The 24,997-nt window shown below is 34.2% G+C and overlaps 1 protein-coding gene across 1 annotated transcript in view; it reads right to left on the minus strand.

The window, feature by feature from the left end:
• Nucleotides 1–24,997, minus strand: part of LOC128983426 (vesicular acetylcholine transporter-like) — a 121,311-nt gene that overhangs the window by 22,943 nt on the left and 73,371 nt on the right. The window contains exons 4-5 of the mRNA XM_054402713.1: nt 6,679–6,851; nt 6,312–6,480 (exon numbers count right to left, since the gene is read on the minus strand). Coding sequence (XP_054258688.1) covers nt 6,312–6,480; nt 6,679–6,851 — 342 coding nt within the window. The remainder of the gene's footprint in view (nt 1–6,311; nt 6,481–6,678; nt 6,852–24,997) is intronic.

Genomic DNA, 24,997 nt, shown 5'->3' on the forward strand with positions numbered 1-24,997 from the left:
CGACCAGCATGATCGGACTATGGGAATGGGGTGAAAATGGGTTTTTTTTTATTTTGTAAAGCTTAAAAAAAAACAAATAATTTAGTATATTGAAGCGTTATAATGCGCCAAATGGTTACGGAGAAAATTCCAAATAATTGTAAATTTAAAATTCCCATGTTATTCTTATGGAGAATAAGTAAACTGTTGTAGTTTGCTTGTTTATTTACATACTAGCTGTACCCGCGGGCTTTGCCCCGTTTAACTTCACAAGTGATGAGCTCGTTCCCATGGCTCAATCACGTCCTGGTTGAAGTTCGTTCGCTACGCTCACTCACCTTTAGGTTGGAGCTCGTTCGCTCCACTCACTTGCCTTCAGGTTAGCTCGTTCGCTACGCTAACTCGCTTCCAGGTTAAAGTTCGTTCGCTACGCTCACTCACCTTTTGTTTGCAAATTGGCTGTAGTCATAAATTTAAAAAAAATAATAGCGCTGCACCCTGTTGGTAATCCTTGTAACTTTAATGCTATTGAACATCATAGAACAGAACCAACTTGTTTAATTGAAACAGCTGTTAAGATTAATTAATTCCTTTTAAATATGAAAAATCATAAGGTTAACATGGGAAACTCCACAGCCACTGGGGCGGAGCCCGAAAGCCCGATCAGAATAAAAACTACTTAGTTTTCCTATTTAATGCCCAAAGAATCGGTGTACCGAATTTCAGCCTCCTAGGTAAATGGGAAGTGGGAGAATTAGTGATGAGTGAGTGAGTGAGTGTGTCAGTCAGTGAGGGCTTTGCCTTTTATATATTTAGATTTTGCCCAAATTTGTAAAATGTTTTTAATTCTTACTAACTATTAACATTTTACATAAAAAAAAAACACTTACCCTTACTGTTGCAGCAAACCTAATTATGTGTTAAACTGATTCTATTTAAATAGGGAATACACATGTGATATTTTTAAGGAGACATTTCAGTGTAAATTCAATCAGGCAAATAGAAATTCGCTTAGTCTGCAGGTTTGCTGCGGTGGGGGTATTTTGTTTTTTTCTTTTAAATGCCTCCGACGCGAAGACAACAAAACATAGACAGGAGGCGTAATCGTGATAACAACCACAGCTACAGAACAGTGGCGCGTAATAGGCTTAACTCATCACAGTCAGCACCTGACCCTGGACAATTTCAACTATTAGGTTACAAATGCGCCCTAACGCTACCCCAAAACGACTTTTTGTTCTCAATTGGCCCTCTAATGACCTGTGTTGCCTGTACAGCGACGCATTTTGAGAAGGAGAAAACCGGCCGGAATGCTTTAGGTTTAGCAATAACGAAGATTAACGTGTTCTGAGTTACACACCGGTAATATTTGAGTTGAATCTTTTAAACTAATATGACTGTTATTCGTTTTGAAATAACTCCTGTAACTCCTGTTAACTTTGCAATTGCTCGAATTCGAGCAACGTGTACACTAGTACAATAGTACTAGCGATCCTGGGGCACGTAATCGTGTGCAATCTAGGCATAGGAGTAGAAAGGATTAATATAGATTTTTTATTTGGCGTTTTTTGGTTTCTTGGTTTTATTGTTAAAGCCTGTTGTTCCCAACACCAACTCTGGGGCTATATGTCTGGGGCTTATTTGCCAGGCCGATTCCCTGTGAAAAATCTTTTCTTCTTAGGCTTCGGCCACCTTCAATCCTCGTCCAGACACACTATGTGTCCAAAACAGCATGGCTCCCTTCCCCCTACCACCCTGAGCAATCATTGGGGTTCGCTCTAAACTTACCTCTCCCCTTCACGGGAAGTTTTCATTCCTTTTCTTTCTTCATTTTTGTTTGTTTCTTTTTTTAATTTAAAAGCCTGTATGTCTGTATGTACCCTTGGTTCTTCCTATTTTCCTAGCTACATTCCTAAACGTCTCACTCGTTTCCTTGTCCCTCATCAAGGTTTATTTTCTCATCTCATCTCTAGACCTATCAAAGACTTCTTCCTGTTCTCTCCTATTTGGGTCCTGAAGTGGACAATTCATCAACACATGATATTTTTTTCTGCACCTGCATACTTCCTCTTTCACCATGTTAAATCTCCACAAATTCACCTTGAAATTGTCCATGTCCTGTGACAAACTGTGTTCAATAATGGCCCATCTCCCAATCTTGTTCCAGTCTCCTTCTGATGTTATGGCATATATACAGACGTTTCCCTTTCTTTCTCATCTGCTCCCAGCGCATTTGCCACTCATCTAATGTATCATCTCTTCTGGAACTCTTGCTTTCCGACCTAGTCCTACCTGCGGCCTTGTCTTCCAAAATCCTAATCCTTTCTTCAATGAGCAGGTTGAGTGGTATAAATCGTATCTTGCGATACTGTGTTTTATTTCCTACTCTCAACAAAACTTTTCTTTGCATCCTCAAAAGTTTCCTTTTCGATCTCATCTTCCTAGCATCCTTACCCCAGAACTCGCATCCGCAAATCATTGCTGGCTCAACACGCTTTTTACAGCTTCATCAAATACTTGGCCCAGTCATGCCTCTATTGGCTCTGGCCTGTCCTGCTAATTTCGCGAAGACTCCTTTCATTTTTTTGCATATTTTCTCCACATGTTTTTCGTCACTCCTTTACCTACAGTCATTCCTTAATCAAGCCTGACAACATATCAAGATTACTTTTTAACACAACAATGGCGTTTTCCGGAATTTTTGGGACCCGCCCATCCTACCTTCTGATATCATCAAATGTTATTTTCGGATATGAAAAACATGTCTAAAACTTATGTCAATAATTTCTGATCATTTTTCTTCTGCAACTATCATAAATAACCATACACAAGAATGCAGGTGCCATCCCTTACAATAGATAAAATTGGATAAAAAAGTATTCTTCCTTCAATATTGATATTCTCCACTCATAATATCCTGTTATTTAGTTTCAGTAAAACAAAGATCGTAAAAATCACAACAAATAGTGTAACGGCTGTACTGTCAGTTGACTTTTGAATTCATTGAACCTTTATAAACGTGTTTTGCAGTGAAACACCACTTTTTAAACCACAAAACAGCTAGAGTATATTTTTATCTTTTCAAGAAATCTAATAAATCCTCATTCCTTCCACCATGATAAATCCTTATAGTTCATGTTTCCATTAATTTCAAACAGAGGAATCAGTATTTTTAATGTTGTATTTTACATTTTGTTTACTGTACTACTCTACGAGTTGTTATTCACCCTTTATATACTGGTACCTACTTTTATTTTTATAAATGTTTGTAAGCTCGATAACTGGAGTAAAGGGGATACGATTTTGATTAAATTTAGTACAAACATGTAAATCGATGTTTATTCAAAGAAATTTGCAAACCAGCATGATTGGACTATGTGAACGGGGTTTTATGGGGAGAAAATGGGGTTTTCCCTTTTTTGACCTTCAAAACATAAAATCTTGCAAATTTTTCTAAACCATTTTGTAGAGGTAAAAATACCTAAACAATTAAGTAAATAATTGAAGCATATGCTAAATGGTACGGGATAAGTTATAGGCTTTATTGCTAGATCGTTTTGATTGGTTTGAATTAGGTTTTAAATAACTGGAATGACAAGAAACAAATTATAAACAGAAAAACCACTTGAGCGTTTCGGAACAGAAATAACATTAAATTGGTCTTCAGCTGATCCGTAAAGATGACAAGGGAATATGTATAAGTATGTTTAATCTATGGTATTAATCTATATATTTTTATTTTTAACTCCAAGTGAAGTTATCAAAACCTTTTGAAGACCAACAGAAACAGCAAAAATAATGGCTTTACTACGCTGCGAATAGAAAAAAAAGAAAAAAAAAACTTTCATCAAAGGTAAATCAAAACAAATTGTTAAACTACGTTTCCATTCCTACAAATTTGTGCCTGGCACAAATCTCCAAATTTGTAGGAATGGAAACAGCATGGCACAAGTGCCATTAGGCACAAATTTGTGCCTGCCGACTGTGTGACAAAACATGTGCCCGAGTCGCGGGCACATGTGCCCAGTTGGAATGGAAACGTCTGGGCACATGTGCCTGCAACTCGCGCATGCGCAGGTCCTCCGAACTACCGCATACTCATAGATGACTGGTATCATAACCTGAAATTTCGTTGAGTTAGTTGGAGGAAATTTGTCAAGCCACTTTGTACGCGCAAATATCTTATCAATGAATTAAATGCTCCCTCCAATGGTCTTTTAGCAAAAAAAAAACTTCTTATCCACCATCTAGGTCGTTTTTATTCTAAGTTCATTGTATGCACTAGCCATAAATAAAAAAAAACAGAGGCTGTTATGTCATCCATGGCGATTTGCAGAACACAATATAATCCAAATCAGCCACCGAACCTCACCACATCCAACTACCTTGTCTGCCAGTTGTGGTCGCGGGACTTGTGCCCATGTGCCTGGAATGGAAACGGCATGACAAACTACGTGCGACATGTGCCGCGACATGGCCTCAACATGTGCCGCGACTTTGCCTGCGACTTGTACAAATGGAAACGTAGCTTTAAGAGCATATTACAATGTATTTAAAGCATTTCGAACATTACAAAAGGATACAAAAAAATTTTTTTTCTATTCTCATTGTAACTAACTATTGTCAATGCTCTTTAACACCAACTGAGCCGGGAAACCTTTAGATAGTTTTTATTTTTTCATAAGCAACAGATGGGAAATGTACAGTATCTATGTCCATTATGTCCAATGTTAAGTTAAGTTGTAATTTCCTTTGAACATTTAAACTCAGTGTCCCAGTTGTAGGGTCATTCAACAGAAATGTCTCCTTCGTCATTGTTAAATTCAATTAATTCTAAATGACCGAATAGCAGCCTTATAACAGAGCAAGTTGATGTCCTTAAAGTTTAGTTAATAGAGTGGACTGCTAGTCAAGAACATCTTTTCAATGTTTAGTTGATTAGAAACTCACCCTAATTATTTCACCAAATTTTTTTTGAGTCTCATTAGAATATTTTTATCTAGTCCCTGGATTTATAAAGACACACTATTTTAACTTTCACTGAACACAACCACACAACATGTCTAGATGAAATCTGAATTGCTGATTCTAATAATAAAGAAGTAAACCCCAATGAAAAAGGGGGATGACGTGTGCCATGAATATAACAAGAATAAAAGTACAGTATTGTTTGATAACAGTAAATTTACAGTTACTCTCTATTTTTGTTGTTTTTAAAAATGTTTTTAATTGTATGACACATGTCTTATAAAACTATTTTTTATGAAATGAATATCCTCAATCTACAAAATACAGGAAACATAAAATTGTTGATGGTCAAAGATCCTTTAAAGGTATTTTTCTATTTTTTTTACAGATAAGTCAACTAAATCAAGGATAATTTTTTGAAATGTTTTTCTTATACAGTAACATGCTGCCCAGCAACGATGGATAAAAAGTTATAGTAATTCTGATGCCATATCTTGAATGTCGTGAGACTAAACTCGTGCAGTTTGATGAGACTGACACATTGCATGCTACATGCTCGATGCTCGCTAGGCTATTTCAGTTTGAATCAAGACATTTTGCAATGTGGTTCTAGATATTTTAAATTCTATTTTTTTCTAATGTAGAGATGCAAGAAATGATTGTGTTGATAAATCATAATAAATAAAATTTAATGTGATGTAATATAAATTGTATGATACATTGCTCAACACATAAGACAAACTTAACTCTCCGTGTGTTAACTCTTATATCTATGTATAATGACCATTGAACTAAGACCTGCAAAATAACTGTTAAATTCCTTGCCGACGGCAAATACATTTTTTTGTTAGTATTCAAAATGCTCAAAACAACATCTTATACTGAATAACAGTTGCAACATTCTTTAAACTGTAAGAGATTTTTCAATGTTATTTTGCAAAAGCGATTATATACAGATTCTGGGCAGTATTTTGCGGATTAAAAGTTTAGATAGGTATGGTTACAGGTACGGTATTGTATCAAGCATATGAATGCACAATTCTTATAGTTTGAGCTATCAAAATGTCCCATTCCAAAATCGAAATACAATGTATACAAATCTTAGTTTATATGATCACGCGTCCCATTCTTTGTTGCGGGGATAAGTTTACAACAATTAGAGTGCTCAGGTGGCAGATTCTACAAGTTCAACCTCCAATGCTTTATGGGCTGTCCACAAGTGTGGATCGAAATTCTTCCATAAGGGCTGCTTGCTTATTAGAGTTCAATAGTCATTGGTATGATTATAATCTAAATGAATAAAATAAAGAAATGGAAACTAAACCATACATGAGAGAGAGCGTGGGTTTACAGCTATGGTAGACCTGATCATTGCAGGTTACAATGATGTGTTCAGTGGTGGGGGAGGTAGAGATGAGGTTGTCTTGTTGTGTCCCTGGTACCCTGTACGACGTGAACAGTCTGTAGTACTGTGACATGCAGAGAGGCTGGCCCTTCTCTCGGGACGCCGCCCGCTCCAAAGGTAAGGCTTTCCTGTGGAAGTTGACACAATTTTGGTCTACCATACTCGTTTTTTTTTTTAGATCTAACTTCATCTGATAAAATACCACATGGACTTATAATAAAGACTTATTGAATTCTTATAATAGATTTTTTGTGATTTACACAGTAACACACTTTTATTCCAAACTTTCAAATCAAACTGGTAGATTTTACAATTATAACACTCACCTGTCTAATTTGTTTTTATGTTGAGTAGCAAGTGTAACGAGACGAGCAGCGTAGCGAGCAATGTCGGCGTTGCTGCGGAACTGTCTGGGAGGGAATACCATGCCTGGACTGACGTTGACTGGCAAACACAGTGGTATGTTGAGATACATGTCTTGTAGCCACCAGTCGTAGGCCTGAAATACATAACAAACAGACTATTGGAGATTGAGCTTGAAGTACAATGGTACAAGTGTAGGAGCCTCTAGTTATAACACACCAGCGACATACTTGTATAGCAAAAACTCAGAGAGTAATGTTCTTCCATTGGGCGATTGAATTAGAGTGACAAGCAGACTTCTTACTGCAAAAGCCCCTTCTCTCCTTTGTTGAAAACAGACCCCGAAACTTTTGCTATACTAATTCAGGTGAGGTCAACAGCTGACCTTAACCTCAACTGGCGTTGAGTTAATGAGCAGTCAAGGCCAATATGTACAATTTCATGGTGCGGAGAGTTCTTTGGACAAACCGCAAAACGGGTCTAGGTATAGTTCTTCTCCATTATCTTTGAGATGATCATGTCCATCCACAACATTCCCACTTGATGTATAACCGTAAGGTGACTACATTTTATCAGTACAGATCACCTTTGTACTACTGGCTCACTCCTTGCTTTGCTGTATACGATCCCCACACGGGCGGTTAGTCTATGTGGACGGACAAATGCAAGGTTAAAATAGGCCGCCAACCTCTAAAAAAAGGAAGCTATACCAACACGGGTAGCAGAAGAATATACATTAAAATTGTTGAGAGTGTTTAAGCTGTGGGAAAGTAGCCATCACATGTCAGGAACTGTATGAGGCAACAGCCCACTTCTCACCACATAGATGGACTTACTCAATGTATCGCTTCATTCAGCATCCTGCATCTCCGTGTATCCTGAGTTCCAATTACTGTATCAAGTAGGATGTGCTTCTCTGTTTATGCCTCGTCGTACCCACGCCGCTGGTAAATCACCTTTCTCCGTGTCAACAGGAGCTTGCAGGGACGACTTCAGCAAGTACATAACTGCTGACTTGGACACTGATGAGACTCATCACTGTCTCTCTCTCTCTCAGTGTTGCCCATGTTTCTCTATCATACAAGAGTGGTAGAACTGAATCACATTATTAAACAGCCTTCTAAAGCTGAACCAAGGACACCCTAACATTGGTATAAAACTTACTGAGGGAGAAACCCGCCTTCATCCAGCATAGCTTACCGTTCACTATAACCTCTGGGCACTTAGCAGAACGGGCAGAATAGGTGGTTTAGACGAAGGATCCTCCAACCATGATGTTGTCGAAACACCTCCTTAACAGAATGATGATCTCAGTGTGCTAAAAGCGAGTTGGAGGAAGTTGTCTGCCATCTACATGTTGATACATGTAGTCCCCTTTTTATAAAGAGGCAATGCTTTAGTGTTTTGGCCAAATTAAGTCTTAGCTGGATCATCAGTTCAATGTTGCATGCAGATATCACATAAAGCTCAGTATGCCTAACCAAGGTCGTTCAATGGCATCTCAATCCCCAGGGGCTCAGAGGCCAGAGGGCTATCGTGGGCAAACATTTCATAGGCCCGGTCCAGGTGTCATAACGTGAGTGGTTAATGGTTGCTAGGAGGATGTAAACAAACTATATTATTTTTAATATATTAGCCTATAAGATAACAATGTTACAATCACACAAATTTCAAGTTTTATTTATGTGAAAACAAATGCTAATATTTGTCGAACCAATCATGATGTGATTAATATTTTGAAATCCTCTTACAAGCCTTTAATATAGCGCTGGAGGTGGTGCCACCCCTTAGCGACGCAATCCCTCCCAATTATACTGGAAATCGTAATATTTGCTTTAGTTATAATTGGATAAACTTGGGGGAACTGGGCGAACCCCGTTGTGTAAAACCCCCTCCACCAATGTTCATTACTAGTAATCAATCGATATTGATTGTCACGTTAAAACTGTTTCCCAATGTAATCTAAACTTAATAATATAATATAATGAATAATGCAGTTTCAGCCCATAGCTGTATATAAAGATAACTAGCAACGTTGTTAATTTACTACAAATTTAACAACAGTAATCGACAACGTTCTTATGTTAATATTAAATAAATGTCTTTATTTATTTATTAACGGAAAACTCAATTTTACATATGCATACAAAAATGGCAAAACGTGACATTTCATGCTTATACACGTCATGCATGAAGATAGAGCACTAAGACTATATAAAAATGTATTAAATCTACTACAATCAACAACAATATAATATAACAATTTAACATTCAACAAGGGAAAAAACAAGTTTTGTAATTAGCTAACAATAATAAAGAAACAAAAACAAGTATCAGTATAATAATTATCTTAGTGATTGACAACGATATAACAAGCAAAATCAACATAGTACAAAACAAGAAAACATGTGCAAGGCTACGTAACAAGTAATGGATAGTGTAAGGAATCTAGATTTGCTATATCATTGGACACTTTCACATACTCCTTGTAAAGAATAATAAGCATCCGTCTTCGATAGGAAGTTGTAATACATGAGAACTTGTACACTTTATCAAAAGGCTGATAGGCCTACAGACATGCGTGTTGTGACACGAACTAGAGTTTTACAAACCGAGGTTGGAACATGAGCGAGTGTCGGAAAGAATCTTTTGGCCCGTGTGATGTAATATTTTTCGTCATTTTGCACCATTATTTAAGCTAAGCTAATTTTATGTCTAGCTTACCCGTAAAGTTAGTTCCGATGACGTTTGTCATATTGCATTGCAATACTTCAGTAACAGCGGTTATCCTATTAACAATTTCGTTACGGTACACTAGTGTGAGGAGACTGGCTGTAGCCGTGTACTTGTACAGTGATTGTCCAGGTTCATGTAATGTGGATGGTCCAGCCCCTGGGTAGGAACACTAATGACACATTTACCCCACTCACCTAACTCACTACCTGGAGCCCATAATCCGCCCAGGTTAAACGCTAATTGTTCGGTAACCTCAGTGTTTTGAGGTGGGAGGCGGCAAGGGATTTGTTATTTACCGACAACATATTATATCAAGTTTTGAATTTAATAGTATAATCTTTAGTTATAAATATGTTACGTGTTGATTTATTTGTGTGTGTCTTTTTTTTAATATGTTTAGTTATTAGGTAGTAGTCGGGGGGCAAACTGTATTCCGTGGGATTTTTTGTGAAGGGAATGTGTGACTATGTGGAATCTCTTTATTATATGTCACATAATGGTGTAGTACCGGGTGTTTACCCTCAAATTGCGGGGTTTGGTTTTTATGACGTCGTAAATCCAAGATGGCCGCCATGTGTGACATCTATTCATTAAATTAATAATAACTCTTTTCAGAGTAAAATAATCGAATTTTAATTTACACCATTGAATTCAGCTCAAAAAATCTAACAATTTGATGTTTTGAATCATTGCTCTATGACCACTGGTTATCGAGATATTGAAGGCGGAAAACACAGAACATTGTACCCATGTTATCCTTATGGGGAAAAAATAAAATTGTATATCTAGCTTATTTCTCAGCATATCTTAATAATAATTGGTATGTGGCTTCATTTAGTAGAGATCTACTTGATTATGGCCTAAAATCCCCCATTTTTACATTTCCGTGGCAGCAAACCTGCATACTAACTTCCAATGTTATTCTTATGGACAATTTTTTGCATGCTTGTTCACTGAACATACTTTGAGAAATGATGATGTGTGGCTCCATTTTAATTATTTATTGAAGCATTTGTAATTCGTTGAGTAAACAGGTCTGCTGCTACGAGTAGGTCTGCTATAAACAAATTACAGTTATTAGAAAATAAAATAAATTAGACTATAGTTGTGAGGCATATGTAATTTTGTAGGATTTTGAATTAAGCAATTGTATGATTGTTGGCGATTGATAGGTAATGACATGTAGAACCGTGTACTACCGAGTATTTTGTCTGAAAGTGTGGCCAAGCTGGTGTTTTCGGCCGCCATCTTGGATCCACCATATTGGATGTTAATAACTTTTTTATACAATGCTAGTGTTGTGACACATCATTATGAACTAAATTTTCACGCTGATTTCAATGCTGAAATATGTTTTTAAATCTATTTTTTCGTTTGGAAGATATATTCAAATAAAAACTCTCCCCCATACATTTCTTACGGACGTTTCGTACTTTGAACATTTTTAAGATTATTTTTCTTATATCTCCAGTTCCTATTAACGCTTGCAGTTCGTTCTAGTCTTAAGATATTCAGTGATGTATGAGCTTTCATTTGAGCTATTGATCTTTAAATTCGGTTGAGTTAGAGCGTTAGAGTCGAGCTACGAACCCTAACACAATATTAAATTTAACTTATTACAAATCAGTTTATTTTATTTATTTATTTGTTAACGGTTGCACCATTTTTACATGAATAATACAATAATCTTACATACGGAAGAAGCAGAAAAAAATCACAGGCCAGTACAAAAGTAGTGAAAAAAACTGGAAAACAAGACTTCAATACAAGACATAAAAAGATAAATAACAACTATAAATAACAAACTATAAATAACAAACTATGCATAACAAACTATAAGTAACAACTATAAATAACAAACTATCTGAACAAGTTGACAAAACGAGATATTCGAAAAACAAAACCAGTATAGGAACAATAACAATGATGCAATGCAGTAGCCGAGTGAAACTTCAGTAAACAGGCAGAACAAACGAAAAACAGATAAAACTTTCAGAAAAATAACAATATGATAAACTCTGTACAAGAACAAGATATAACAATGCAATAACAATAGCAGAATAGTTTTTTTTGACTATATTAACAAAAATAAATAGCAATGCAATAAATAGAAAGTTTGGAAATATGCAAAGATTGATGCAGGAGTTCAGCAAAAAAAGAAAAAAAGTTCTGTTGTTATTAAAAGATGTATATCTCGGGTTAGTAGTACGTCACTAAGTTCTTCCTGGTCTCAAATTACTTGGTTAATGTTTGATTTTACATTTTATTAATCACTAAATGAAATCTGACTAAGTTATTTTAAAATGAGTCATGAACCACCATTTAACATTAAATTATTTTGATGTCCAAAACTTTCTTTGGTTAAAGACATACAGGGCTAGTCATCAGTGTTACAATTTTTAGACGTGGAACCTTTTAGTCTTATATGCCTCATCACACATCATTTACTTTGTACTTACACGAAACAAATGTTGTAACCCTGATGACCAGCCCTGTATGTCTTTAATTGCTTTAACCAAAGAAAAATTTCTAAATAAAAATAATTATTAATGTTAAATAAAGGCCCATGACTCATTTTCAATTAGTCAGATTTCATTTAGTGATTAATAACATTTTAAACCAGACATTTACTGAGTAATTTAAGACTAGAATGAACCTTTTGCCGTATTAACAAACCGAGATATAAATCTTTTAATATAACTGATTTGGAAAAAGTTAAATTTAATATTGTGTTGTGGTTCATAGCTCAACTCTAACTCGTCCGATTTTAATGATCGATAGCTTAAATAAAAGCCCTTACATCACTGAATACTTTAAGACTATAACGAATTGCAAGCGATGATAAGAACTGGATATATGAGAAAAATAATCAAAGTGCGAAACGTCCGTAAAAGATGTATGGGGGGGGGAGTTTTCATTTCAATATAACTTCGAAACGAAAGACGATATTTACAAACGGTTTTCGGAATTAAAATTAGCGTAAACATCTATAGTTTATAATGATGAGTCACAACACCAGCATTACATTAAAAAAATTATATTAATATCCAATATGGTGGATCCAAGACGGCGGCCGAAAACACCAGCTTGGCCACACTTTCAGACAAAACACCCGGTAGTACACGATTCTATATGTCACCTATCTATCACCACCAATCATACAATCACACGAAATTACATATGACCCAGAACTATAGTCTATTTTATTTTATTTTATACCAATAATTTGTGATATTTTTATAGCTACAATACCCCCGTAGCAGCTGACCTGTATACTCAACAAATTGCAAATGCTTCAATAAATAATTAAAATGGAGCCACACATCATCATTTCTCAAAGTATGTTCATAAACAAGCATGCAAAAAATTGTCCATAAGAATAACATTGGAAGTTAGTATGCAGGTTTGCTGCCACGGAAATGTAAAAATGGGGGATTTTAGGCCATAATCAAGTAGATCTCTACTAAATGAAGCCACATACCAATTATTATTAAGATATGCTGAGAAATAAGCTAGATATACAATTTTATTTTTTCCCCATAAGGATAACATGGGGACAATGTTCTGTGTTTTCCGCCTTCAATATCTCGGTAACCAGTGGTCATAGAGCAATGATTCAAAACATCAAATTGTTAGATTTTTTGAGCTGAATTCAATGGTGTAAATTAAAATTGGATTATTTTACTTTGAAAAGAGTTATTATTAATTTAATGAATAGATGTCACACATGGCGGCCATCTTGGATTTACGACGTCATAAAAACCAAACCCCGCAATTTGAGGGTAAACACCCGGTACTACACCATTATGTGACATATAATAAAGAGATTCCACATAGTCACACATTCCCTTCACAAAAAATCCCACGGAAGCTGGATATGTGCAGTTTGCTCCTGGACTATAGAGTGTTTTTTTTTAATCGTGGGATATTTCTTGTAGATTGAATTGTATGCCTATGAATAGACCATACACCAGAACCCTCTTAAATATTTTTACTTTTAACTTTTAACATTAAAAGTGTGATTAGTATTCATAGGTCTACCTATGAATCATATCGAAAGTCTTGAATTCCCAATGTAAATTATAATTTCAAAACACATCAATATATAACGATAGGAATTAAGGAGAACAAAAATAAAAGGCTGTAATTATCGTTCCAAGTTAGGTATTTTGTATCGTAGGAGAGTAAGGACAGGTTTGTAGCATCTCCTGTTACCTTCGTACCTGAAAGGTGGAATGCCAAGTGGGTAGTTGTATTTGCTTCATTGTCACAGGAATAGTCAATTGTCATATGTAGACTCATCTTCAAGTTGTTAGAGATTGTGAAATCCACCAAAATCTCCGTCCCTTGCAAGTTGACGTTTTTGTTTGCACCCTCGTCACAGGAACAGGCAGTTTTCATGTAGACACTCACCATGGTTCTTTATCTAGATACCTAGTATGAGTGCGACTATGATCACATATAACGTGCACGCGTGTGCCAGTGTAAGGGTCGTGCAGCTAATCCTGTTACTTTTGTCAAGGTTCCCTGCGTGTTGTCACCCCAGACTCTTGAAACTACTTGTAATATTGACTTTTCCTCCCCTACCGCTTCTTGAAAAAATGTTCCTTAAAACTTCGCTTTGTCCTTGACATTATGGACATTGTGGATGTAAAAAATGAACATTATAGTAGATAAAACTAAATATATAAATACAGAATGTAGAAGTAATATGTATTATTTTATTCCGTAACAACCTTTTGGTGAATAATTAAGAAAAATGAATAATTTTCCCCAAAATTTCATGCCCAGACCTTTAAAATGAGACCTCTCCCATCTCTACGGCCTCCCGTTCGCTCACAATTTCATTGTGTAAAATTTTGGGCTTACGGAATTAGATATATAGAATAGATTTAACGAGTGCTTAGGTTTTCGAGCGCTGCGGGGAAGGTAAAAAGTGTGTTTTGACCATACGGCAATAGTTTAGGATGAAATAAATAAGTTTGCCAAATTTTATCAACATATATCCATAAACAAGTAAACTACAACAGTTTTCATTTTAAAACGTTTTTATTAGCTCGCTTTCTTGTACGGTACATATTTTGCAATCAACTTTATACTAACTTCCCGATGAGCTAGAGACTTGAAACTTGAAACATGGCTCACAAATGGAAAACAATGCAATGTTGTATCATTTAATTTTCATATTTCCCTTTGGCTACGCCCCATGGGCTTATTTTTATTAACTCGCTTTCTTGCAAATTTTGATAGCTACTTCCCGATGAGCTAGAGACTTGAAACTTGAAACATAGCTCACAAATGGATGAAAATGCAATATTATATCAATTTATTTTCATACTAGCTGTGTGCCCGTTCTACGCACGGGGATCTTATCATAGTCAGTTAAAACCTCTGTTACAATCACCCACTGCAGTGATTTTTTACTTTACACTTTACACAACCGCCATTGAAGCGCCGTCAATGAGTGGAAACCTTGTTTCCAAGCTATTGGCGACGGTCATTAATAAATTTAAGTTTCCCAGCCGTATACAACACTGATTCAATGTCTTCTTTCTGGTTATCAAAACTCCAGAACAATTTTATACACAAAGAATCTCTGGTTCCTGACCTGGATGATGCCTAGTTATTTAATGTAATTTACGGTTACACTATATTATTCCACTTGCGATTAATTAAATCCTTTACAGTATGTAAGAAAAACGTTTTTAATCTCACTTATGTGGGATTTGCCTTCAAACGTGTTAGGAAATGGTTGCGGTATTTGTTAACAACATTTGTAAACATATCAGTGACAGCTAGAAAAAATAAATCTTGATCCGAATAGCTGTTCGTTATTTCATAGATGATTATGTGATAAAAATTAGACGAAAACTTGACAAAAATCGCACAAAATTGCATTTTTGAACGTCCGTAATTTTATTTACAAAGTAGTGAGGCCATATTTTAATGGCTAAAGACACTGTCGCCAATTCAGTGAATACATTAAAATGACTTGGATCTTGATAGGTACTCTCGTTTTCCTGGAGAAGATTGCGTAAAATGCCATCTTGAGTGTTACAGACAGACAGACAGACAGAAATTTAGATGAGACTTGTTTCGGCTTCTTTAATGTATAAAACGTAAAAATAACCTAAAAATTTATGATTCTGAGCAATGTACAGACAAAACTCTAATTTTATTTATACTAGAGGTCGTCCAGTGGTCGAAACTCGACCAAAAATATTTAATGTACAGTCTTCTTTATTTTCATCCCACACTGTGAATAAAACATATGATTGGAGTTTCTTCCATTTGTTTTGATTTTCTGTTTATATTTCGTTGTTATTTCGTAACCAGCATGGCAACCCATTTGATCCATGTTAATTTTTTCAAAATTTAAATTCATTTTTTGTGCTTATTTTTGAGCCTATTTTAATTTATAAAGGGATTCTGCACATCTACAGGTAAATATCTTTCCAACAGTATGCATAGATTTTTCCTGCGATGCACACGAGCTGGGAAAAAAGGTTTTAAAGAAACATGCTTGCCTATTAATATATAGATAGATAGATTCCCTTGGGCTACGCTCCATGGAGTTGATTTATTAGCTAGCTTTCCTGCAATTTTTGATATCAATTTTAACGAAGTTCTTGATGAGCTAGAGACTTGAAATTTGAAACATAGCTCACAAATGGATGACAATGCAATATTATATCATTTAATTTTCATATTTCCCTTGGGCTACGTCCACGGGCTTCCAAATCTTCCATGTTTACATTTTGAAAGAATGTAAATGTATCAATTAATTTAAGTCAGCTGTAAATACTTAAATTTGACAGTTCGCAGAGCAGAGGTTAAGATATATATATATAAAACATATATATAAATATAAATATATATATATATAAACATATTCATTTTGTTAATAATGTCAATTGTTATTTATTTAGTATTCTATTAAGTAAACAATAAATTAAATAGATTGATAGATTTATAGTTAGTAGGTCGGCCCTACGTTCAATCTAATACATATGAAAATAAACCTTAGATTTCCCACATGTCTCTATCTTAATCTGATATAGATACTTTAAATAGATTTAACATCCACACACATTAAAAAATAAAAAGTAGAAAATAATTTTTAAATAAAAAACTTTTTTAAACAAAACGTTTTTAAACGCGCTAAAAAGTAGAAAATAATTTACAAATATGTGGAGAGTATAAACACTTGTAAGATTTAAAACAAAAAATGTGGGGTGCATGCAATTGATAATAATACATTAAGGGGATCCGCCACCACTAAACCTAGTTTTCTTATTTAAGCTAATATTTTCATTTTTTCTCCCATTTTTAGTTATTTAGCGTTTATATAATAAGAATAAGACCAAAAAATTGTTTATATATACCTACATATATATTATATATACATACTGTATATAAATTTCGGAGTGGGGGGAAGAAAAGCTTAAATAACTTTTTTATTTATCAATATATTTCAAAAAAGTAAGTATTTTCATGTTCTTTACAACCTACTGTAACTTTAATGGTATAGTAACCATAGTAACGCAATTGTTACAAAAATTATAGCAATTTTCATAAAGTGTAAAAAATTTGACCTTAATTTTTTACCAAAAATGTTTCAAAATATATTTATTTTTGATTGTATAAGGCTTAATATACCATTAAATATAGTTCATAGTATGGGGATGATGTGGTAAAAATTTGAATTGGCTTGCTCAAATACTTTTGATTTTATTTAACAAAATGTTAAAAAAAAACACGACTTTTGGGAAATTGAGTCCGAAGTCCGCGAACACCTGGTTTGCCCAAACCAGCTGTTTTCTCAAACAGCTGGTTACATATTATATTCATATAGCTCAGGTGCATTATAGCATTCAAACTGTTAAGTGTTTATATGTATGTGATAAATATGTCATCTACATATAAAGCCAAAAGTACCCATGAACTTTTGAGAAAACTACAAGTCACACCCCCATAAACCATATACTTAAAATGTTCGTCATGACAAGAAACCTTGCGCAAAACTATCCATTATTTCATAAATTGCCCTTTAAGGTCGTAATTCCTTTCTAAAGGGAACTTTCCATATACCTAATGTTAAAAATACCTCAGCTGTACTTATTTGTTTGTATTACTGTATTCTCTTTTGTTTATTTCAGCTTAACTTAACCAATCACTAATTTTATTAAGACTTATGAAGTCAAACGGGGTGAAGCCCGTGGGTAACTGCTAGTTTTTATAAATACAAATGATTCTTTACTATATTATAGGGAATATATAGATGATTAAAAAAAATAAAACTAAAAATCCGAAAATTCTCACTTTTGTTTTGTGGTCAAGGTACCAATAGTAAATATGGTCAGATATGCATGAAACTTCACATGGATATTGTCAAAAGTATACACAATAAGAAAATGACATTTTTCGAAAATTGTAAAAAAATCAAAAAACACCCATTTTAGTGGTGGCGGATCCCCTTAAGGGGAAGGTAATTGTAAATTATCTATTGCATGCACCTCACGTTTTTCGTCTTAAATCTTACAAGTATTTATACTCTCCACATATTTGTAAATTATTTTCTACTTTTTAGTGCGTTTAAAAACGTTTTGTTTAAAAAAAGTTTTTTTATTTACAAATTATTCTCTATAAGAATAACATGGGAATTTTTTGAATTTTCTCTGTAACCGTTAGGCATACAACAGCGTTCCAATATACTAAATTATTTATTTTTAAGCTCTACAAAATGGTTTAGAAAGAAATTGCAAAATATTTAGTTTTGATGGTTAAAATTGGGAAAACCCATATTTACCCAATAAACCCCCCATAAACCTAAAAATAACCTAAATATAAAAATGAGGAAGGAGTTCTGTTGGCTAAAAATTGGCTTAGCGTATTATATATAATACTGGTGAACCCCTGTGGCTCAACGCGCCGCAACATAACATAGATTTTAACAAAATTCATCGTTCATTTTTTCATTTTCAAAATTCCCTTTTTTTACTAAAAAATTATTCTCAAGCATAAAATACAGTAATAAAGCATTAGATGGGAAGAGGTCCAGCCATTTTATAGCTATGTGTGTCTTATATTTAGTAACTTAAATTAATAATTTTTCAATAGTATTTAACAGTTATTTTTTAAAAGATTTAAATCACATTTAGCCTAATAATAAATGTATTGTATAAACCCAATATGTAGCATATTTAAAGGACATAAAAATGCTGCTTAAAGAAACCTGTTATTAAATAAACCTTAAAACCATATTTTAACCACAAAAGCACTTCCTTAAAAATTATATTCTGAGTCAAAATTATAGTCACATTCAGGAAGATTATCTTGGTCAGAATCTTCCGTAATAAATATGCGAATTCCATTTAAAGATGTGAATTAGCGTAAGCTTGGAAACTAACCGTCAATTTCGATGGGTGTCACCTAGTTAATAATATTAGCAAGATAAGATTAATTATTATCACTAATATTGCACAACATGTATAAGCAGTATGCAGAATGAATTTATGAGGAGATAAACGAAATGTCTATAATAGGTAATTAACAATTTGACACTTGAGTTTAACATTTATGTTTATATGATAAGGGGCTGGTAACACGTCATGTGTCATCTCATAAAACCCTACTGAGAGACAACCAAAAAGGTCATTTACAGTAGCAATATCTACTGTTGTAAAAGTTTAGTGCTGTTCTGGCACTTTATGACAGCTCCTTTATGTTGTGCTCTTCTCCAAAATATCCCCGATCTAAGTAGCTTTGAGTTATACTCTCTACCTGAGCCAACTGACGATGGCATTTGTACACAGGTCACGCTTATACCTAAGACTGTAGTCACCACGAATATAATATTGTACACAGGTCACGCTTATACCTAAGACTGTAGTTACCACTAATATAATATTGTACACAGGTCACGCTCATACCTAAGACTGTAGTCACCACGAATATAATATTGTACACAGGTCACGCTCATACCTAAGACTGTAGTTACCACGAATATAATATTGTACACAGGTCACGCTCATACCTAAGACTGTAGTCACCACGAATATAATATTGTACACAGGTCACGCTTATACCTAAGATTGCAGTTATCACAGTTCGGTCTTGTGCGTAGGCTGCGCAAACGCCCCTGACTAGTTTTTACATAATAATTGATTGTGTACACTCTCGAAATTTGCCAATACAATGGCGAGCTTCTAGCTAGACTACAGACCTATTACTATTATATCAACTGAAAAGAGTCGGGACATACACAGGCTCACATAACCTCTATTATATGGATATATTTAATAGGTCTGAACATTTGAATGAATTGTGTTTTTTTTCTCTAAATAGGTAAATGCAAATGAAGTAAATCGGTCTTGGGGTTAGATCTCACCGTGCCACAACGATAATACCTTCTTTTTATTAGGAGAAATTCGCTAAAACAATATTTAACTGGATAAAGTTGAACATATTGTATCAATGCATAAGTTACATTTCACTGAATGAAAAGATGAAACGCTATTGCTGTTTATTTAACATAGCTTAAGAAAGAACTAACACAAAAATTGTAAAATAGATTATAACAGTTATTGCAAGAGATTGCAGGAAGTAGTTAGTAGCATTAATATTAAAGGTAGTAGGCACACTACTTCCAACAATAATCTGTAACAATGTAATGTATTAAAAAGGCTGTTGGATGTAGTTGTAATATTTTACCGTTGCGAGAGTAGAATCGGGGAGGTGGCGCTGTGTCGGTACGGTGGCGGGCCCTGGAACTACCCCAGGTGCTCTAGATTCTATTCTAGAATCTAGATTGATCAACCACTGACAATAATGTGTATTACTGGCATTTTTCATTGGCCTGGCATTAGTCAATGAAAAATGCCGGGTCCAAGGTCGTTACATCAGTCAATGTTCATTGCAAATCTAGTCATATATTGAAAATCATAGAGTTTTTGTTGTACTATGGCGAATGGCTCAAGTCTTGGTTCAATCCTTAATTATATTTTAACCAGTTAATAACATAGGAATTTATAAAGTAAAAACCTAATGTTGTCTTTAAACATAACCAAATAGGGGTTGACCTCGTTGTTATGACCTCGGATACTGTAATTATTGATTTCGTTCAAAGGTAAACGCGAGAGCAAGTATCCCACTATGAAAATACTCAATACGTACTCAATATGCAATTAGGAATTTAAAATAATAATATACAGTATAAGTATTTTCTTCAATATAAACATCTGAATAATATAATCTTGTTAATACCGTTATGTTGTAGCGCCCGTCTTGACACTGTACAGGCAACATGAATGTAGCCTCAATATTGTGTCTGACATGGCGAATGTTTGTAGCATAAAATAATATAACTTCATCTATGTTTATAGTAGGTAAGCGTCTCTTAGAGATTATAAGGAGAATGTTTGGTTTATTAGATGAAGGTCTGTGATAGATGTGTTAAAAATCAAAGCACAACACTATTGAAGAGATTCAAATGTGCATGTGTGTGTGTGTATGTCCGTTAGCACGATAACTCGAGCAAAAATGATTAAATATGCTACAAACGTGTAAACCTACGTTTATTCGAACGAGTTCGTGAACCAGCATGATCGGACTACGGGAACAGGGGTTTATGGGGTAAAAATTGGGTTTTCCCATTCCCCCCCCCTAAAACACAAAATTTCACATTTCTTACCAAACTATTTTGTAAAGCTTAAAAAAGAAATAATTGTGTATATTGGAGCGTTGTTGTATGCCTAGCGGTTACAGAGATAATTAAAAAAAATGTAAAAAAATCCCCATGTTGTTCTTATGGAGAATTAATAAATCGTTGTGGTTTGCTAGTTTATGAATATAATTTAATTAAATTTGACCATTTTATTCATTTCACACTAAGCTATCGACATGTCAATAAAACAACACCTAAATACCTTGCATGTAGCAGCAAACCTAAGTATTCATTAAAATTAATGTTATTTAAATAGGAAATAAATCTGACTATTTTAAAGGAATATTTTGGTTGAAATCCAGTCAGGTAAATGGAAATTCACTTAGTCTCAGGTTTGCTGAGGGTATTTTAACTGTCCGAGCTTCCGGAATCATGCATGCATGACGTTTGTGTTTGTTTCTGGCAATAAACTTGTTAATCCAGTCAGACTCATCAATCCGTCTCATGAACGCTTCATGCTAATGCAATGGTACATCTCTGGTTCACGTAAATGACAAGTCAATGGGAAGTCAGTGGTGAATAGGCTCTACTGAAATTGGTTATTTTGGTAATTTTGTTGTATATTATGTTCAACGGTATTAATCAGATTGATCTTTCTTTTCTTGTTGCTGTATTTGTAGTGCGTTTGTATAAATTGCTTGTTAATAATCATGTTACAACTCTTTATTTAAGTTTTTATTGTTATTATTATGACAAATAATCAGCCATGACACCCATGGTAAATTTCTAAAAGATTAAATTCACGTAAACCCCCCTGTTGCTTGATTTGCACAAGATCCATTGCTATCCTATACCTTCACATAGTTGATTATGATTGACCTAAATTTCGTCCAGATTGCTTCAGCCGTCCAGGTATTCTTTTTATTTGTAAAACTAAAGCAGGAGTAGAAATTAGAAGGCCTTTGGGACAGAGCCCTGATGAACTTTCAAACATTTTTTATTTGAAGGTAAATCTACGTGCCATGACCTAGGCTATCCAACGACACCTTGGGCATGGTAATAAAGTTTAAGTGACAGTTTAAAAACAACGATTGCAAAATTTATACTGGCATATTAAATATTTAGGTAGATAAATATGCGCATCTTTATGTTGGCAGTTTTATCTATTTGTCCAGTTTCAGTCTACAAAATGTTATAGGCTACTACAGACGAAGGCTAGACAGAACTAATATCTAAGTAGGACAAGTTGTTCAGAACCCACTCATATTTCATATATGACAATTATTGGAGTGGGAGGGTTTGCGACAGGGAAACTGAGTGTTATCAACAGATCAAAAGCTGAGCTAACAAAAGCGGTCAAGTGCAGCCTCCCCTCCCCCCCCCCCTTCACATAACACCAAGCCTCTAGACACAAGGTCTGGGGTCGTCCTAATGAATAAACGTGTACACATTCCATTTATTTATTTCTATTTTAGTGTATATAGTATGTGGTATTCTTTACATTTGGACCGTCAGAACACTGTTCTTGATACTAACATATATCTTTTGTTAGGTCAGCATAACAATTACAAACAACCCTTTTGTCTTGTGATAGCCAAACGTAATGTTTAAATTAGTTATTTTATTTATACGTTTTGTGAAGAGGGATTATCCAAAAGTTACATTCAGTCTTAATAACGTAAAATTCAAAATAAAATATTTCTTTCAGGTAAACCAATTTAATTGAACATTAAAGTTAAAGGGTTAAGCAGTGAACAAAGTTGATTTTAATAACGGTCCAGGTATACAATTAAAATAATTAACGTCTGCCACATATATAATCCAGTATGATAAAACATGCATAAAAAGTCAACATGAACCCGGAGATGTTTTGATAAATATAACAGTGTACCTAGATAAAAGTATTAAATACGAAGTAAGATTAAATCAAAGGAAACATTAGAAGTATTGTAGAAGTGTAATGTTGCCGGATACACTTAAGAGTGCATAAGATTGTCAGGAGTAAGAGTAGGTGGGGGGGGGAGGGAATGTATCACGTGACTACTGGTCGTATAGGTACTCTCAGCAAATATAGGCTGAGGACTACTGAGTGCTGAATAGGCGGAGGAAACGGAAATATTGTATCTGCGGTTCCTCGGTTATTTTCAATGTACATGGAAATGCACTATAGACCAAATATATGTTTGAAAATATTAGTGGACTAGCTGTTTTTTCCGCTGCTAGGTCAAGTACCCTTTGAATAGTATAAAATGAATAACCTGTTAAATACAGCTGTAAAATTGGGAATAATCATCGGACGAGGGAAATAAACTACGTTAAAGGCAATTAAATGATATACTTGTCTCAGCACTTTTAAATTAAACACATGGGCGGAGTTTTGATGAGTGGGGGAGGGGGCAATACAAATATTTATAAAAATATATTTTTTTCAAATGATTGTTAGCAAGAACATTTTTAAAACGTTTTTATTAGCTCGCTTTCTTGTCTGGTACAAATTTTGCAATCAATTTTATACTAACTTCCCGATGAGCTAAAGACTTGAAACTTGAAACATAGCTCACAAATGGAAGACAATGCAATATTATATCATTTAATTTTCGTATTTCCCTTGGGCTACGCCCCATGGGCTTGTTTTTATTAACTCGCTTTCTTGCAAATTTTGATACTTCCCGATGAGCTAGAGATTTGAAATTTGAAACATAGCTCACAAATGGGTGACAATGCAATACTATATCATTTAATTTTCATATTTCCCTTGGGCTACGCCCCATGAGCTTCTTTTTATTAGCTCACTTTCCTACAAATTTTGATATCAATTTTAAACGAAGTTCCTGATGAGCTAGAGACTTGAAATTTGGAACATAGCTCATAAATGGATGACAAACCCAATATTATATCATTTGATTTTCATATTTCCCTTGGACTACGCCCCATGGGCTTCCAAATTTTTCATGTTTACATTTTGAAAGAATGTAAATATATAAATTAATTTAAGTCAGCTGTAAATACTTAAATTTGACAGTTTGAAGAGCAGAGGTTAAGAGGAACAGGTTATGCTCCCAAGAGATTCTTTATACAAGCAAACATTTCAAAATAAAGATAAAAAATCTGTACGAAGATATAAAGGTGTTTGTTAATAATGTCAATTGTTATTTATTTAGTATTCTATAAAGTAAACAATAAATTAAATAGATTGATATATTTATAGTTAGTAGGTAGGCCATACATTAAATCTAATACATAATTATATATCAAAAGAAACTCAAATTAACCTTAGATTTCCCACATGCCTCTGACTTAATCTGATATAGATGCTTGAAATAGATCCACACACATTTAAAACTAAAAAGTAGAAAATAATTTATAAATAAAAAACCTTTTTAAAACAAAAGTTTTTAAACGAACTAAAAAGTAGAAAATAATTTATAAATATGTGGAGAGTATAAATACATGTAAGATTTAAAACGAAAAACGTGGGGTGCTTGCAATTGATAATAATACATTAGTTCAATAGGTGAAGGTAATTGTAAATTATCTATTGCATGCACCCCACGTTTTTCGTTTTAAATCTTACAAGTATTTATACTCTCCACATATTTATAAATTATTTTCTACTTTTTATTTTGTTTAAAAACGTTTTGTTTTAAAAGTTTTTTTATTTATAAATTATTTAGATAATAATTGAATTTAGTGTAAAATAAGAAGGTTTTAAATTGTATTAGCCTAAGAGATAATTTGTATATGGTGTTAAACATATAACCTATGGGCACTGGTTAAGAGAGTAGAATGAATGTTCCCTGCATGACTTATTACTATGTGTCCTTGCGAATCTAAGTCGTGTTGATTTAATTACCATTTACAGTACAAACAATATTTACACA

This window comes from Macrosteles quadrilineatus, unplaced genomic scaffold (assembly GCF_028750875.1).
Source record: "Macrosteles quadrilineatus isolate MER2022 unplaced genomic scaffold, UCM_ALF_1.0 Scaffold_1__1_contigs__length_201487025, whole genome shotgun sequence".
Taxonomy (NCBI): Eukaryota; Metazoa; Arthropoda; class Insecta; order Hemiptera; family Cicadellidae; genus Macrosteles; species Macrosteles quadrilineatus.